Below are 16,707 nucleotides of genomic sequence, written 5' to 3' on the forward strand. Positions count from 1 at the left end.
ATTAGAATAGTAGTACACTCTCTGATAGAGTACATTACATAATGACTCCTAATTTCCGCCTTTAATTTAATGCATACCTGATCCCTCTCAGCAAAAAAGACAAAAGAAAAAAGAAAAAAAAGAGTACATTACATAATTACGCAACTTTTGTATATGTGTGTTTGGCCATTTAAATGCTCCTAAATCACATTTACCTTTGAGGTGTTTCTACATGATTCTTCACATCTGATGGTTAGTAAAGTTTTTCTTTTGAATAATTCTACCAAGAATTTTGATATTTTATCAGATATTATCAACTTATAATCAGATTTAGCAATTTTCTTGCCTGTCGAGGAAAAAAGATACTATTAAAACAAGAACTATACAACACAATTTCCTCCCAAGGCAAAGGAAAAGAAGATATTAAAATAGATTGTTTCTCTCATTAATCATTTCTATTATTATTGCTATTGTATAACAGCTAGCAAGAAAGCTCATAGCCATGGACCCATCGTTAATAAGTTTGTCATATCCACTAAAACTATTTACATAAATCTCATAGTAATTCTGCAAAAGGAGAGAGAGCAAATATCGTTTTTTGGAAAGCATTTCGTACGTTTTCTCAAGCCTCCAATCTTGTGTTTATTATTCATATTTTCCAACAGTTAATGCGTTAAATAAACTATAATTAATGTTTAATACAATGCTTATAACAAGCCCTAAAGGAAAATAAAAATGACTGAGTACGAAAAATACAGAGGTAAAATGGAAATAATGACTACTTTTGATGGCATAAGTAGTGATATGGAGCAGATAATAATATAATGACTAATTTTTCTGAGGCTAGCTTTTATTCTTGTTGGAGCTCAACTCTTGGCTGACCATTTCAACCTGATTTGTAGTGTTAGTTTTCATTAGTGTGTCCTCCACCTCTTTCTCTATATCCTTAACCTGCAAATACTCCCAAGAAAGATTATATTTACATTGACATTATAAAATTAATTAATATATCAATGTTATTTAACCTGTAATCAGAATCTAATTATTAGTTTTACCATGTTATCAGTTAATGCTTATTATAAATCTTGAGTTTAATGTACAATTTTTTTTTTTTTTTGTATTCATAATTTATAATGGACGATGTTGAAGACAACTACTATATATAACCATTATTACCATGCTTCAATTTCAAAAGGTCTCAGCTATATAAATTTTCACTATTCATATGTCGCTTCACTTAAGCCCATCGATACAAAATTCTTTAGGAAAAGAAAATGTTGAGCTAAATCAGTTCAAAAATTCTCGTAACATGATGAGTTAGTGTCTGATTTGGGTCATATTCTCATTGTTTTTCCCAAAAGGTTCACACTGTTATATTAGGATTATCCTTACTTCTTATATGTAATTTTCAAATCTTTTTAACTATCAATATGAGGCTTTGTTCGCACATCCAATAGAAAGAATAGAGACTAATCAAGAATGTTGCAAGGAGTAATAGAATCCTATATACTGACCTTGTGAATTATATCTTGAGCTTGGTTGGCATATTTGACAGCACCTTCAGCTAAATTTTCAATTGAATCAAGACTTTTTTTAAGCTGTGAATCCCCAGGAAGTTTCTTTTCAACCTCCTCAGCAATATTATCTATTTCCTCAGCTACCTCTTCCACTATTTCAGTCATAGTTTCCACTGTTGCTACTGCTTTATCCACATTACCTTTGGAAAAAAAATCCAGCAAATAAATAAAAATTTCCTATAATAAACAATTAATATGACAATTGTATATTGGGATGCATCATACTTCAAAGAAAAATAGAAAAGTTACTCTCTCCATTCAGACTTTGTTCGTCTCTATTTTCTTATTAGTTTGTTTAAAAAAAATGACACATTTTTATATTTTTTTTTAATGAAAAGAGTTTATATATAATCATTCAAATGTTATAACATATTTAAGACCACTAATTTCAAAAGTCTTTCAACCACACAAATATTATGACATATTTAATACCAAAATTTAAAAACTTTTCCTTTCTTTTTATTTTTCTACCGAGTCAAACTATGTCAAACATATTGAAGCGGATGAAGTAAATTTTACCTACTTTTGAGTAGTTGTAAAGCGCTGAGTTTGTTCTTGAATGAAGGTAGTAATACAGGTAGAAGAAATCCCAACAACCATTTCCTGCATATATAGCAAAAACTTCAAACTTGATTCTCTGGAAAATATTCAGCTATGTTACTTTACTCTTCAAAATATCGTTGGATGCGTGATTGAATTCTCAAAAAATACTGCTTTTTGGAGGACCTGACATGGCCCATGAGTGATAATATTTTTTAAGAGTCCGAACAACATATCATTCAGTAGACATTTTTTTAGAGCTTAATCCAATTATGTTAGGTTTCTTGAGAGAAGAAGAAGAAGAAGAAGAAGAAGAAGAAGAAGAAGAAGAAGAAGAAGAAGAAGAAGATAAATCTACCATCCAAAGAATGGAGATTTGCCAGGAGGTGGAGCTTCTGATCCAGTACTATTAGCTGAGTTGCACCTAACACTATAAGGAAAATAACATGTATACATAATAAGTTAACAAATTTTGAAAATTTGAAACAGAAAAAAGGAAAAAAATTAAACTTACGTGAATATTCCAATTTTGGAATTGAAATTGATGAAATTGAGAGGCTTATTGATCTTCTTTAAATGAACATTGGATTTTCCAATTTGCAAATGCCTTGAATATGGAGAGTGGGATTTTTGGGAAAGAATTTGATTAGAAAGATTGTAAAATGGATCTGAATATGTAATTTTGGCTGACATTTGGTCTGATTTTAAAACTTAGATCAATGAAAATTTTCTTCTGTTGATGGACTTACAAGAAGAAGTATATATGGAGAACTTGAATTTGATTTAGTGGATTGTAATCATGTGTGATGAGTGATTATAAACAGGCCATGTTTTCTTCGTCAGTATTAAAATCAAATCAAATGCAAGTGCGGTGCATGAGGAAATAACTAAAATTTAGATTCCAAGGTGTAGTACAGGAATTAAAAATTAAAATCTGTAGAACTTCAATAATTTTTTTGGACGTCATATTGTGTGCCGTCAGATCATCAAATGAAATGCAATTTATTTCAAAGAGTTTTCCTATTAAAAAAAACAAGTGAAGACAGACCACCATCAAGGAATGTAATGGGATGACTAAGATTTTCTCAATTTAAAAATCAAATAATTCGGATTCGATCTTTGAACGTAAAAAGAAATTGGTAAGAAGTATTAATGTTCTCTTAAATGGCTTTACGGTTTACGTGTCGCAAATCTAAATTAGTCTAAGCTAATAAATTTTGAGCATGAAATGATTTTAAAAAATTGGAGATAGACGAAATGTTCCTATTGTACGTCTGACAACGCATCCAAATTTTAGAAGCTTGAAATTATATTGGTATTTCCAAGACATTCTAAAATTGAAGAAGCAAATTTTTGTTTTTTTGTTGATTTATTGTTTTCTTTTTTGACTCAAACAGCTACAGAACATGATTCACGGTTCCTCTTCTCTTTCCCCATTAATATGTATTAGTTGAAGCAAGATAACTTTTATTTATTAAAGAGATGGTGACACTACATAATAAATACGTTTTCATTATGAAAGTATTGTGGTAGGATGAATAGGATCCCTTCACTCTTAATCGAGTTTTGGATTGAAATTTTCTGAAGCATGAAAAAAAAATCCCCGAGCGTTTCTCTCTAAATGGCCCTTAGCGCGCAATTCCAGATTATTCGAGGCCATAATATGGGCACGGAACACCGGGTGGGAAACCAAAACATAAAAAAATAAAATGCATTTTCATTTAAAAGGAATACTCAAACGATTTTTGAGTCTCAAGAATAACAAGTTTCCTCCGTCATTTCTTAATTGAGTCATTTAGCACATAAGTTTTCTCAAAATAACTCCTTTAAGTTTTGATAATCTCGCATAAGTACTGTCTAATCTGATGATCAAGATCAACCTAGAATGTCAATGACATCAACATCCGAGACACTAATGCCAACTGATCCTTCAACCAATCATTTTTTTAACCAGTTGCTATCTGAAACTTTCTGATCCGACTATTATGAATGCATATCGAGTAGGTTTATTGTGGGAGAAAAGGCTCCCTGCCAAGAAGTTCTTCCTTCTGTAGTTTGAACCCGAGACGTCTGATTAAAGATGGAGGAATCATATCTATCCAACTATAACTTCGGGTGATATATATCTTAAAAAAAAGGACTGTACAAGAGAGTATCCGTTTATAACCTCTAACTTCGACAAATTAAATATAATTGGTCTTTAGTGTTATAACTAATTCCTTTGTTAGTGAACATTGGCTGTTAATTAGGGAAAGTGAGAGACATATCATTTAACAACATATGTGGGACATACATTTGATATAATCAATATATACTCTGATCAATGTTTAGAAAGCAATCAAGTAATATGTCCATTATTGAGTCTATGTTGATACATTGCATAAACATATATGATGCAAATAATTGAACTACAATTAATGTTTAATACGGATCCTAACAAGCCCGAAAGAAAATAATAATGACGAGAGTATGAAAAATACACAGATAAAATTTAAATAATGACTACTTTTGATAGTATAGGTAATAATATGGAGTACATAATGACTACTTTTTCGAAGGCTAACTTTTACTCTTGTTGGCGCTTAACCCTTGGTTGGCCCTTTCAACCTGATTTGTAGTGTTAGTTTGCATTGATGTGTCCTCCATCTCCTTCTCTACATCCTCAATCTGCAAATATGACAAAAAATATTTTATTTACGCTGTAAAATTAATTTATATATCAGTGCTATTTAAACTGTAATAACAATTTAATCAGTTTTACCAGATTACCGATTATTGTTTATTATAAATCTTGAGTTTAATATTAATTGTTAATCTTTGAAATTGATAATGGACATTGAAGACAACTATATAACAATTAATTATTATGTCTCAATTTCAAACAGATCTCAGCTACCTGAATTTTGATTATTTAAATTTTCCCAGGGCTTTGTTTAAGTGACAGGTTGAGGGACTTGTGACTTAAGATATCGATTCGAGCACCCTGCTATGTGAACTAAGCCTGGTGTTTAACTGGAAAAGAATAGGGGGCGAACCCATTCCTCGAATTTCGAAGGTTGCGACTGATCCTAAGGATTGGCGTCAAACTAATTTTTCGGTCATAATAAAATGAGCTCTCAATATCCAGATCGCTCCATTTAAGTCCATCTCAATGCAAAAATTCTAAAGGGAAAAAAGGATACTGACCTTGTGAATGAGATCTTCAGCTTGTTTGGCATACTTGATAGCCCCTTCAGCTAGATTTTCTATTGAATCAAGACTTTCTTTAAGCTTTGAATCACCAGGAAGTTTCTTTTCAACATCTTCAGCAATCTTTTCTACTTCCTCAGCTACCTCTTCCACTATCTCAGTCATAGTCTCCACTGTTTCTACTGCTTTATCCACATTACCTTTGGGGAAAAAAAAAGTCCACGAAATATAGGAGAAATTCTCATCATACTTCAAAGAGAAGGTTTGTTACTTACTTATTAGTCTGTTTTAAAAAGAACATATATTTCAATATTTTTCTTTTAATGAGAAGTTTTTATAGCCACACAATGTCATGACATGTTTAAGACCGCTAATTTCGAAAGTCGTACATTCACACAATAATTTTATATTGCATATTTAATATCAGAATTTTCAAAAAAAAAAAAAAGTTCTTACTTTTTTTAATTTCGTACTAAGTCAAACTATGTCAAACAAATTGAAACGGAAAAAGTAAATTTTACCTACTTTTGAGTAGTTGTAAAGGGTTGACTTTGTTCCGGAATGAAGGTAGTAATATAGGTAAAAGAAACCCCAACAACCATTTCCTGCATATTTTTTTTTTAAAAAAAGACTTCAAAATTGATTCCTCAGAAAATAGTCATCTTCTATGTTACTCAGACTTGATCTATAAAATATCACAGGGTATGTGTTGGATCCTCCAAAATAGTGTTTTTTCTTTTGAATGATCCAGTACGGGTACGATAACATAATTAGAGAGTCCGAGCAACACGGCAATCAATAAACATTTTCTTTGGATTTGATCCAATCATGTTAGGTTTCTTGAAAAATAAGAAGGAGAAATAAATCTACCATCCAAAGAATGGAGATTTGCCAGGTGGAGGAGCTTGTGATCCAGTACTGTTGGCTGCGTTGCACCTAATACTATAAGGAAAACAATATGTATACATAATTAGTTACTACAAATTATCAAAATTTGTAAAACAAAAAAAGAATGAAGAAAATTAAAACTTACATGAATATTCCATCTTTGGCATTGAAATTGACGAAATTGAGAGGCTTATTGAAGTTTTTTGTATATAAATGGGATTTTCCAATTTGCAAATGCCTTGAATATTGAGAATGGGATTTTAGGGATAGACTTCGATTGTAAGAAAGATTGTAAAATAGGTCTGAGTAAGTTATTTTGGTGGACATTTTGGACTGATTCTAAAACTTAGATCAAAATGAAAATTTTCTTTCTTGATGGACTTACAAGAAGAAGAAAGAGAAGTATTTATGGAGACCCTTGGTTTTAATATAGTGCATTGTGATTATATGTGATGAGTAATTATTAAACAGGCCATGTTTTCATCATCAGTATTAAATAATCATGTCGAATGAAAGAGTTGTGCATGAGAAAGTTATTAAAATTTAGATTCCAAGATGTAGTACAGAAATTAAAAGTTAAAGTCTGTACAACGCTTGTAAGATTTTTTGGACACCATATTGTGTAGTGGGATCATATCAACATTTAATGCAATTTATATCAAAGAGTTTCGGTATTATAAGAAGAAACAAGTGAAGATAATGGGATGAATGAGATTTTTTTAATCTTAATTAGAGGTTTCGTGTTCAAGCATTTTTCATTTAAATGAGTATTTGGACTTACATGTTATAAATCTGAAATAGCCAAGTTAGTGAGTTCTGAATATCTAATGATTAAAAAATTGAAGACAGATTAAATTTTCCTTCTTTATTGTACTCCTGACATCATATCCAATTTGTAAATCAGATCTAAATTATATTGGTGCCAATTTTAGTTTTATGTTGAATTATTTATTTCTTTTTTTGACTCAATAGCTAGAGAACATGATTCACGATTCCTCTTCACATCATCTCCAATTTTTAAATCAGATCGAAACTATATTGGTGCCAATTTTAGTTTTTATGTTGAATTATTTATTTCTTTTTTTGACTCAACAGCTAGAGAACATGATTCACGACTCCTCTTCTCTTTCCCCCATTAAAATCTATTCCTTGAAGTAATAGAAAAGATTTTTATTTTTTATTTTTTATATAACTTTTTTAACTAAGAAGATGGTGACACTGCATAATAAATACATTTTCATTTAAAGGGAACACTCAAACGATTTTCCATTCTAAAGAACAACAAATTACATCCTCCATTTCTTAATTGAATCATTTAGCTCCTCATAAGTTTTTGTTTCCAAAAGTAACTCCTTTAAATTTTAATAATCTCGCACAACTGGTCCAAGCTGATGATCAAGAGTCAATAGGATATATATCCTATTTTGTCAGCAAAACCTGCAATTACATTAACAAAGGCCAATGCTCGTTCCTATGAAGAGAACATCAGTACACTAATTTAGGTTAGGGCTCGAACCCTTTACCTAAAATTCGATTATTGAAGCCTCTGATCCGTGGACTAAGTAGTGAAATTCATCTATAGATTTTACCATTGTGTTTGGCTCAAATCATATAAATTATACATATTTACTTTGAAAGCACATATTCAAAATTCTTGATCAGCCTCTGTTTGAAGAACAACATTAATGAACTGAAACTATTTCTGGCGTTTTTTTCCCTTAGATGTTAATGTATATAGGCTGAGTGTTGTTTTTTTAAAAATATGGAGCAGCAAAAAGGGTTAAAATTATTGATTGAAAAAGTCTCTCAATAATATCATTAAGCATATGATGGCTTTAAATAGCCAACAAACTAATCTATCCATAGAATTTTTTTTTTTTTTTTTAAATCATCCTAAACCGAAGCAACTAATGCTAAAAATAAAATTACTGCAGTAACTGAAAGTAATTTTCAACAGCCCCTCCTTTCAGCAGTTGATTGAACTCCGCATTTGCTCCATGTGGAGACCCTTACTAGTTATTCAGTTTATTCTTTTATTCAGATATTTTCAGAATTAGCCACGAAACTAGTATCATCTGAAACCCGTCAATTTCTATTAATTAGGGACTTCATAGATATGTTTTGAAGTGGGTTTTAGATTTTCACGTCTCATTATGCTTTCACTGTATTTCTGTCTTTAAAGAAGATTTCTTTTAAGTTTTCAAAGTAATGGTTCGAATAAGTTCAAATTAAATGAGAATATTTGATTTATCATTGAACTACGATAATTTTGCATGGCATGCTAGAGTTAGAACAGTCAAAATGGCTGGGCCCATTACTTTTTACTCGAATTATGTAAAAATAATCAGAATAGAGATATTTAATATAATAGTAAGAGCATTATTATGAACTCACAGTCACAGGCTCTAAATTCGCCTCTCTAATCACTTTCATAAAAAAAAATTCCGGTAAGCAATAAAATAAGAACTAGGAATATTTTGGACTAGTTATTATTAGACTATCAAGAAGCACGGACAGAATATGGACATGATTTTTATGCATGAACCAAGGCAATGTTATTTTCTCATAGGTGTACCCTAGGAGTGACCGATCTACATCGTTATTTTAAGGTTTGATAGAATTGATTTTGGCTCAAATCTAGTATTTGAGTTAAAAAATCACTTAATATGTATAAAAAATTTATTCCAAACTCAATAAGTTGTCATGTCATAAAATTTAAAACCCATAAACGTAAAATTTTGAATCCACTCATGTGTATTTACCTTTAATCACTGGCAGAAAACGTGTGCATGGTTTAGATGAAGGTCCAGAATGGAAAGGTTCCCTGTTATTTACTAGTCACGTGGTTGATATAGGCCTTGATTGAAGAGAGATGAAAGTTGTTATATTATAAGGTTTGAGTTAATATTTATTACATTGGTAGGCCTAGCAATATTAGAAACGCTTTTTCAATTGGGACCAATGGTAGTTGTGTATCAATGTCAAAATAAAGTTTTGAGGACGACCACATTAATGTTTAATTAGGACCATTCTCCAGGACGGAGCTAGAGTTTCAATTCCGGATTTCATCGAATCCAGTATGGTTTTGATAAAAAAAATTATGTAAGAAATTCTTTTAATACAACAACAACAACAACCCAGTGAAATCCCACAACGTGAGGTCTAGGGAGGGTAGAGTGTACGCAGACCTGACTCCTAATTCTTTTAATATGTATAAATAATTAATTATTCAAAACTCAAAAATTAAAACTGCCTTTTTAATAAACTGACTTTCCTATATCCAATTTTTTCATTTTTCCTTCCTATGAGTTTCCATACTGCAAACTGTCAAAAGGAGGACTTAATAAATAGGGTAATAATCAGTCATCAGGGGTGATGGCCGTTTTTCACCTTGTTACGACTTCAGGGGTATACTAACATTGGGTACATAATCTTATTTTATTAAAATAATTTTATTTATCAATACAAGAAATATAAAAATGAAAGTAATGATATTGATGTTCCAAAATTTGTAATAGAGAGATTTTTCATACCAAAGTTGAAAGATGTTTTCCTCAAATACATTCCCTTAAGATGCTTAAGAAGTTAGTTAAATTAGGCCTTTTGAAATTTAAATAGGACAACTGTGTTCATTTAAGTATGAAAATGAAATCGAGAGAGTTATACCCTGATTGATAATGAGGGTATTCGCTAATCTTATAAGTTAGGTCAAATTAGCATCAACATTTTTTAGTTTATCTATTGGTATTGTCCAAAAACAAAAGCTATAGGTTGATAGATACCAGAAATGCTTATAAGTCAAAATCAGTAAAAAGTCATAAGCTGATCAATTTTTTTACTACCTTAACCTTGCTATTTTTTTCTAATTTCTCAAAATATCCTTCCTGAAACAAAATTCCCAACTTTCTATTCACTCTGTATATACATATGTTGTTCCTATTTTTTTTTTTTATTAAAAGAATACTTCTAAGTTTATAATTTCTCATAAAGATTACTTATCAACACTTTTCTTAAATAAACGCATCAACTGTGTATTATCAATTTCATCATTTCTATTTAAACACTTAGCTGCTTATTTGGAAAATCAATTTCACCACTTAAAAAAGTAATTTTCGACACGTAAAGCTTATCAACAATTTACAATCAACTAACCGTAGACAAGCTCAACATCAAGAAAAAAGAAACCCATTGATAAGAGTACATAACACATGCAAAAGTTCAAGTAGCATGAACTTTTGAGTCCACTATGTTGGTTTTCTAGCTTTATGTTGTGCTAGCTAGGAAAAGACTTTGGCTAAAGACAAGAGGACACAATAAGGCAATTTAGGGTCATTTCCAGTGAAAATCTCGGCCTGTTGCGTCTATTTAAGCCAAAGTAAAGAGGTACCTGTTTACCCCAAAAATGGATAACAATTAAATTTGTATGCAGTGCTAAGGATATGCGGTTTGATTTAACATAATATCAGACTATGTGGCAGATAATAAGATGAAGCAAAGATAACAGATCTAACAGTGATGGATACCGATTAACCTCGAATACCGGGGACCGAGGCCTAAGTATGATGGCCGAGTAACGAATACTGAACAATAGTGAAAGACTTAAAAGGTGAATGAACACTGATGATTCTATTGCTTGCTTAATACACGAGTGTGCTCTCTATGCTTGAGAAAAACTGGAGAAAAATAAATAAGGGCCTCCTCTTTATATAATAGAGGAGTCCTAACCCTAGTACAACTCTAAATAAGGAACAGAATCCCTCAATATTTGTTGGCAAGATTGGTGCCGAAATATCCGGCTGGTGGCGGATATTTTGGTCTCCTCATTATGGTGATTAACTGCCTCCTCATCTTGTCTCAGTGTCTCTTCCCAATTTGAGCTTGGAACCTCAGATCTGATAAGATCGGTCTGATCCCGACCGAGCATAGCTTTCATATCAGAAAACCGAGGATATCCATATCCCCGGTTTTACCCGTATACAGATAGTCCCCCCATTTGCCGAGGGGAAATATTGACTGTGAGAAATGGATCCAGACAGAGCCGAGTGGGCCATACTAACCTACTTAGGATAAGACATTCTTGTCAGCTCTTCGCACTCTGCCCGATGTCAGCTCATTATGACCTCTGCCGCCAAATCTTTCTTGGAAAACCACCCCTTTGTCAGGGTTCTTGATCCACTACAAAGCCTTTTGTACTCTTCTCTATATAAAGCCTATGTATCTTTATTATTTAAACCTAAACCTTTTTTTTCCAAAAATTCTACTCTGTGCCCATATCAAGTTTATACCATTTTCCAAGTTCTGAACCTTTTTCTGCTAGGGCGTGATTTTTCATTGTTTGGCTTTATACGTCAAGCACGACCATGGGTTCTCTTCCGTTGTTAACCCAAGGTGAAGGCCATTCTACGTCCTCTCCCCATTCGCCGCCTTTGTTGCCAACGGGGGCTATCAGTCCCGGCGAGGAGTTAGAGTTTCTCGCTGCAGCTATTCTTTCATCAGGTTTCAAATACGTGAATGACCGCAAGATCCCTCATCATCCGAATCTATGAAGAAGTTTGAGTCCTGCATTGATGACGTTACCATTCCCGTAGTCAGGGAGGATTGTAACTTAGGTGCGGATGTCGATGTTCGCCTCGTTGAGAATGGGGTGAAGATGAATCACCACGTCGTTGGTTACTCGATGGTCTACACCTATCCCTTTGCCATTGGGTTCTCCCTCCCCATACCTCGAGTGATCGAGGATTTTTGCTACCGGTATCGAGTGTGTATTGGTTAAATCGCCCCACAGATTTGGAGATTTGTATACTGCATCAAGATGTTGGATAACATAGTCGGGATCCCTTTCACCCTTGATCACTTATTACATATATACGTACCTAGGGTGATTCGAGGTGGGGTAGTTCACGTACTTCCTCGGGGAACCTGAGCCTTTATAAACCCCGAAGATGATTACGCCCGGGGGTGGCTCCACCGGTTTGTGATGATACGTACAGCTCAACTCCACCGCCTATTGTCTACCGATTTTCTAGAGATATGGAATCCCACTCCGAATCCGATTGAACCTGAGCTCATCATCACTATCTTTGAATGAGTGGTTGCACTGTTAGGAGCTTTTTGTAGCTTGGGTCGTTCCTGGAGAAGGATGGCAACCTAAGGGTGGAAAGGCAAAAGCCATGGTAATTCCTAATCCGTTCGTTTGATTTTCATTTTTCCATATTGTATTTTAACCCCGTGTCTTCGATTTTCAGGACTTCCGACATGAAATCCTCAAAGGGAAAAACCATTGTTGAAGATGCCGTTTGGGGAAGAAAAACATCGGCGTTGGCGAGGACACCCAGTCGTTGAGTCACTGCGAGTACCTCGGTTAGCCATTCGGGGATTGGCTCTCGGGTCCGAACACGCCATATCATGGTGACTCGACGGGAAATGCCTTACGGCGGACCCTAGTCGATAATAGTTCTTGATGAGGAAGATTTTCCGGAACTGAGTATCCCTAGTTCGTCTGCTTCCGAGGAAAATCTTGGGGTCGTTTAGACGGTGTCATGTACCGTTGCAGCACCCTAATGTATAGGCTAAAGTTCTTAACCTTTGGTTCACTATGCCGACCTGGGGTGTTTTTTTCTTTTCCAGATTACGGTCATAAAGTAGGGCTTTTTTTCTTTTTTCTGCTGGACTGTTTGTCATGTGGAGCAATTTTAATAGAATTTTGCAGATCGGTCTCATACCGGGCTTTACTGCATGCATTCAACTTGTTTCTGCTGTTTGAACTTGCATTCTTGTCTATGCGTTTGAAACGTACGATCTATTGTTGTCTTGATTTGCCGCATACAAAATCAAAATACCTCGTCACTAACCCCCACGTTAGTATATTTTTTCCTCCACGTTCGACCTTGGTCGGTTCGGACAATTATCTTTGGTGGTCGAAAGGAGGCCTTATCCGATCATACCCGATCTTGGTTGTATTAGCACCAATGCTCGACCTTGGACGCGTTGAAGTCCTGGCTACAGGGCTTTCGATCTGTAAAAATAGTTTTAGTAACTTTAACCGAGAACCGAAGGTAACTATGGCTCTGATTTTTTAGGTTCATGTAAGCCTCGTTGACCCGGTGGGATGATCCGATTTCTTCTTCTGTACGCTTCCTATGGATAGATAAGATCAAAGTCCCATCCGTCGTGTCACTCTAACACCAGCCACGCGTCACGACCTGGTTGGGTGAGAAAACGGTTACGGAATGCAAATCGTCTCGGCCCCTCTCTATAAAAGCTAACTTTTTCCTTTCACTTTTTCACCTTTCCAGTTTTCACCAAAAAGTTTTTACCTTCGTGCATTTTGAATACGCATATCTTCATCGTCATATATTCATATCTTCATACCTTCATCACCGGATCTTTATTAGATTTTCAAACCTTCATATAAACCTTCATAACTTGCTATTCCCAGAACAATGACTAAATTTTCCAAAGCTAAAGCCAGTGAGACTTCCTCGGCTCCAAAATCGGAACCAGCATTGTCGAATTTTGTCTCGTCCGATTACGTAACGATCAGGGATTTTAAGGTCGAGAAATCTTCCCAGCAAGGGGATCGAGGCGCTGATATATCAGATTATTTATGCACGATTCTCTCGAATAAGCTCGAGCGGGTTAAAGAAGATTGTGGTTGGAAAGATATGGAGGTCGTTATTCCTGACCAATCTGAAGCCATAACGACCTATGTGGAGGGTTACCTGAGTGTTTATACCTACCCCTTCATATTTAGTCGGCTTGACTCGGTGATTGTGGACTTTTGCAAGAGGTACAAGATATGCCTCGGTCAGATCCATCCCACATTTTGGAGGATCGTGGTACTCCTTCATTATTTTACAACGAATGCGAATGAATCTTTCACAGTTAGTCACCTCCTCTGGTTATATAGTCCTCGAGTATTTTGGGGAGGCATGATTAAGCTCACGAAACGAGCAAAGAAAGCCCCCTTCTCAAGCCTTGATGAAGATAGGGACCGAGGTTGGTAAGGAAGGTTTGTCCGGGTCAGGACCGAGGATCTGATTTCTGCCGACAAGATGCCATTCCTCGAGAGATGGAACCCGACTCGTAAGTGGCCTTCGTTTTTAAGCATCCCGATTGTATTTCTGATGTTTAACTTATACTAACTCTCAATTTTGTTCATGTGCAGGTAGCAATCTCTCGAACCCTCAACGCAGTTGCTAATATGGAGGGATGGGTTGGGAACATTTGTTCTCAGCTCACCTATCCCGGTCCAGATGGAAGGCCGAGAATCATGGTGAGTCTTTCATCGGGGTCTTTGTCCCATTTTCTTACATATTACGCCACGATTGGTATGCTTATTCCGTCCTTCCTCCTTTTGCAGGCCTTTCAAAGGCCACCAAAATCCTGGGGCAGGATGATAAAGAGGCCTCGGCCGATGAAGTCAACATGAGGCTCCCAGCCAGGGACATCCCTCTAAGCCCCCTACTCAGCGTTAAACTGGGGGAGAGGCCGCCGAGAGGGATAAGGTCGAGAAGAGAAAAAAGCTGTCCTCTGAATCTTCTCGTGCTTCTTTCGAGATCAGTAAAAGATCGAGGCCTTCCATCAAGGAGCCCTCCACAGAAGGTGCACGGGTACGGGTTCTGGATGCTGATGCCCTCGACCTACTGAAGAGTCACTCTGATAACGAAGTCCAAGCGTTGATTAGGCGTCGACCTTCCAATGAAAATATCAACCTAGAGCTGGAAAGCTCGACAGAAACCACTCTACCTTTGGTGGAAAGTTCAAATCAGGAGCCACTAGGCTCGAATAAAGATATCCCGAGATCGGCGGGTGTGGAAATTGTTGGGCCAAAAGTCGGGGTGCTTAAAGATGCTGCTTCTGAGCCTCTATCCACACGAGATTCGGGGCAATATACTGCCGCAGCCACTGGATCGAGGGCAGCGTCTTTCGCGTCGGGCTCGAAGGTACCTTACATTCCGCCTTTATATGGTATAGGTTCTGTCCTTCCAATTCAGGCTGTGGCTTCGGCTGAGACCATTATTTGCATACAAGACTCGCCGCCTCGAATAATGGATATTCCATTCGACAGCGCTAGGGCCAAAGGCAAAATGGTCGAGGACCTTGTGGGACCAGAAGAGGTATCTGGCCATCGAATCGAGAAAGGTAATGTCCCGGCCACGGGCTGCTCAGGATTCGAACACTTATCAATCCCCGTGGCCAATCACTTCGGTGTCAATTCAGGCCCTAGATTAGAGAAAACTTTCCCGGCCCCCAGCGTAAACCCAAAACGAAAAAGGCAGGTCTCGTTTAAGGTACCGACCGATATGAACATATTGTCGGGCCCGGTCGGGGTGGCCAGCTACTTGTACCCTCTAGTGACCGAAAAGGATCGGAAGAAAATGGAGGAGGTCAGCGAATCCTGCCTTTTCAACGAGGCCCAACATGCTTTGAACCGGGTACATCTTGTTCCCTTTGTTTTTACGCTTAACTTTATTTTCTTGTCACATCCTAACAATTGCTTCTCTTCCTTTTTTAGGCCTCTGTGCTCCATCACGCAAGCTTCCACCGACTTAGGATGGGGGTGGACCATCTCAAGGAGGAGCTCGAGAAGAAGACTCAGGATGCGGATGCGCTCAGGGATCTTTACGGGCAGAAACTGGAGTATATCTCGAGTCTTCCCGACCCCTCCATCCTTCAGTCGGATCTGGCAGCGGCCTGAAAAGAGGCTGCCGAGGCCAAACGGGAGCATGAACGGTTAGCAAAGAAGGTAAGGGCTTCCGAAGTTCATATAAGTCGTTAACAACCGATCCTATCGTTACTCTTTCTCAAGCCTGGGCTTATGTGACCCAGATTGACCAACTACGAGCAGAACTGGACGAAATCAAACCTGAGCTCGATGTCTTTAAAGAAAAAATGACTGGTGCTGTCGCCGAGCGGGATGCTCTCAAGGAGAAACTTTGGTTGATGTCGGAGCCAACTGTCGAGCTTTGATCAAAGCTTGCTTAGGTCGAGTCGGAGCGCGATGGCCTTGGCCGGGATTTCACCGATCTGTGGGCTAAACATAGCAAAGCCCTGGGCCAAATCTCAAGCTATGATAGTATGTTGGCTCAGTATAAAGTCGATGTGACTGTTGCCGAGAAAGTTATCGATACTCGGGCCGAATATATGCGGCGTTTATCCCGAAGGGAGACTCTCGAAGAGATTCAAGCCACTCGGATGGATTTGTCTGATCTAATCGAGGAGGCTAAGGGGCGTGAAGCAGAGGCAAAGGCCGTGTATGATCATGGGGAGTCAGATAGCGACCTCGAGGGTTATGTTGAGAGCTCGGGTGAAGATTAGGCTTAGGAGCCTTGTATTTCTTTTTGTCTTTTGGACTCAAGGCCATTTGTTTGTGCCTTTGTAAATCCTTGACTTATATATAAGAAGATTTTTGCCCGGCTTATCCATCATTTTTTATTGCCTTGTATTTTGTGTTTAAGAATTAAAATATTCATTGGCTCGGTTTAATGTTTGTTCGATATGCGCCATTGCCTTAGCATGTATCACTGCTTTA

At 36.4% G+C, this 16,707-nt stretch overlaps 1 protein-coding gene across 4 annotated transcripts; it reads right to left on the minus strand.

The window, feature by feature from the left end:
* Positions 1-602: 602 nt before the first annotated feature.
* On the minus strand, positions 603-6,771 carry LOC132068486 (uncharacterized). 4 transcript variants are annotated; one of them, XM_059462088.1, is made up of 5 exons: positions 6,319-6,771; positions 6,156-6,227; positions 2,080-2,159; positions 1,494-1,696; positions 641-930 (listed from the first exon to the last, which is right to left on the minus strand). In XM_059462088.1, exons 1-5 carry the CDS (start codon positions 6,498-6,500, stop codon positions 823-825), a joined length of 645 nt encoding a protein of 214 aa, XP_059318071.1. In that variant the 5' UTR covers positions 6,501-6,771; the 3' UTR covers positions 641-822. The 4 variants fall into 4 exon arrangements, with proteins under 4 accessions (XP_059318072.1, XP_059318071.1, XP_059318070.1 ...); XM_059462087.1 differs by lacking the exons at positions 641-930; positions 1,494-1,696; positions 2,080-2,159 and adding exons at positions 4,423-4,763; positions 5,283-5,485; positions 5,811-5,890 and having other exon boundaries at positions 6,319-6,708; XM_059462089.1 differs by lacking the exons at positions 6,156-6,227; positions 6,319-6,771 and adding an exon at positions 2,455-2,822 and having other exon boundaries at positions 603-930.
* Between the last annotated feature and the right edge of the window lie 9,936 nt (positions 6,772-16,707).

Source organism: Lycium ferocissimum, chromosome 8, assembly GCF_029784015.1.
Source record: "Lycium ferocissimum isolate CSIRO_LF1 chromosome 8, AGI_CSIRO_Lferr_CH_V1, whole genome shotgun sequence".
Taxonomy (NCBI): domain Eukaryota; kingdom Viridiplantae; phylum Streptophyta; class Magnoliopsida; order Solanales; family Solanaceae; genus Lycium; species Lycium ferocissimum.

What these genes read in the sequence shown, in the direction of transcription:
- LOC132068486 (XM_059462088.1), bottom strand. Translation starts at nt 6,500, where the DNA reads ATGTCCACCAAAATAACTTACTCAGACCTATTTTACAATCTTTCTTAC. An exon ending in CGCTTTACAACTACTCAAAA is followed by an intron (nt 1,697 to 2,079) that starts GTAGGTAAAATT and finishes TTTTTTCCAAAG; the next exon opens with GTAATGTGGATAAAGCAGTA. An exon ending in CTCAAGATATAATTCACAAG is followed by an intron (nt 931 to 1,493) that starts GTCAGTATATAG and finishes GAGTATTTGCAG; the next exon opens with GTTAAGGATATAGAGAAAGA.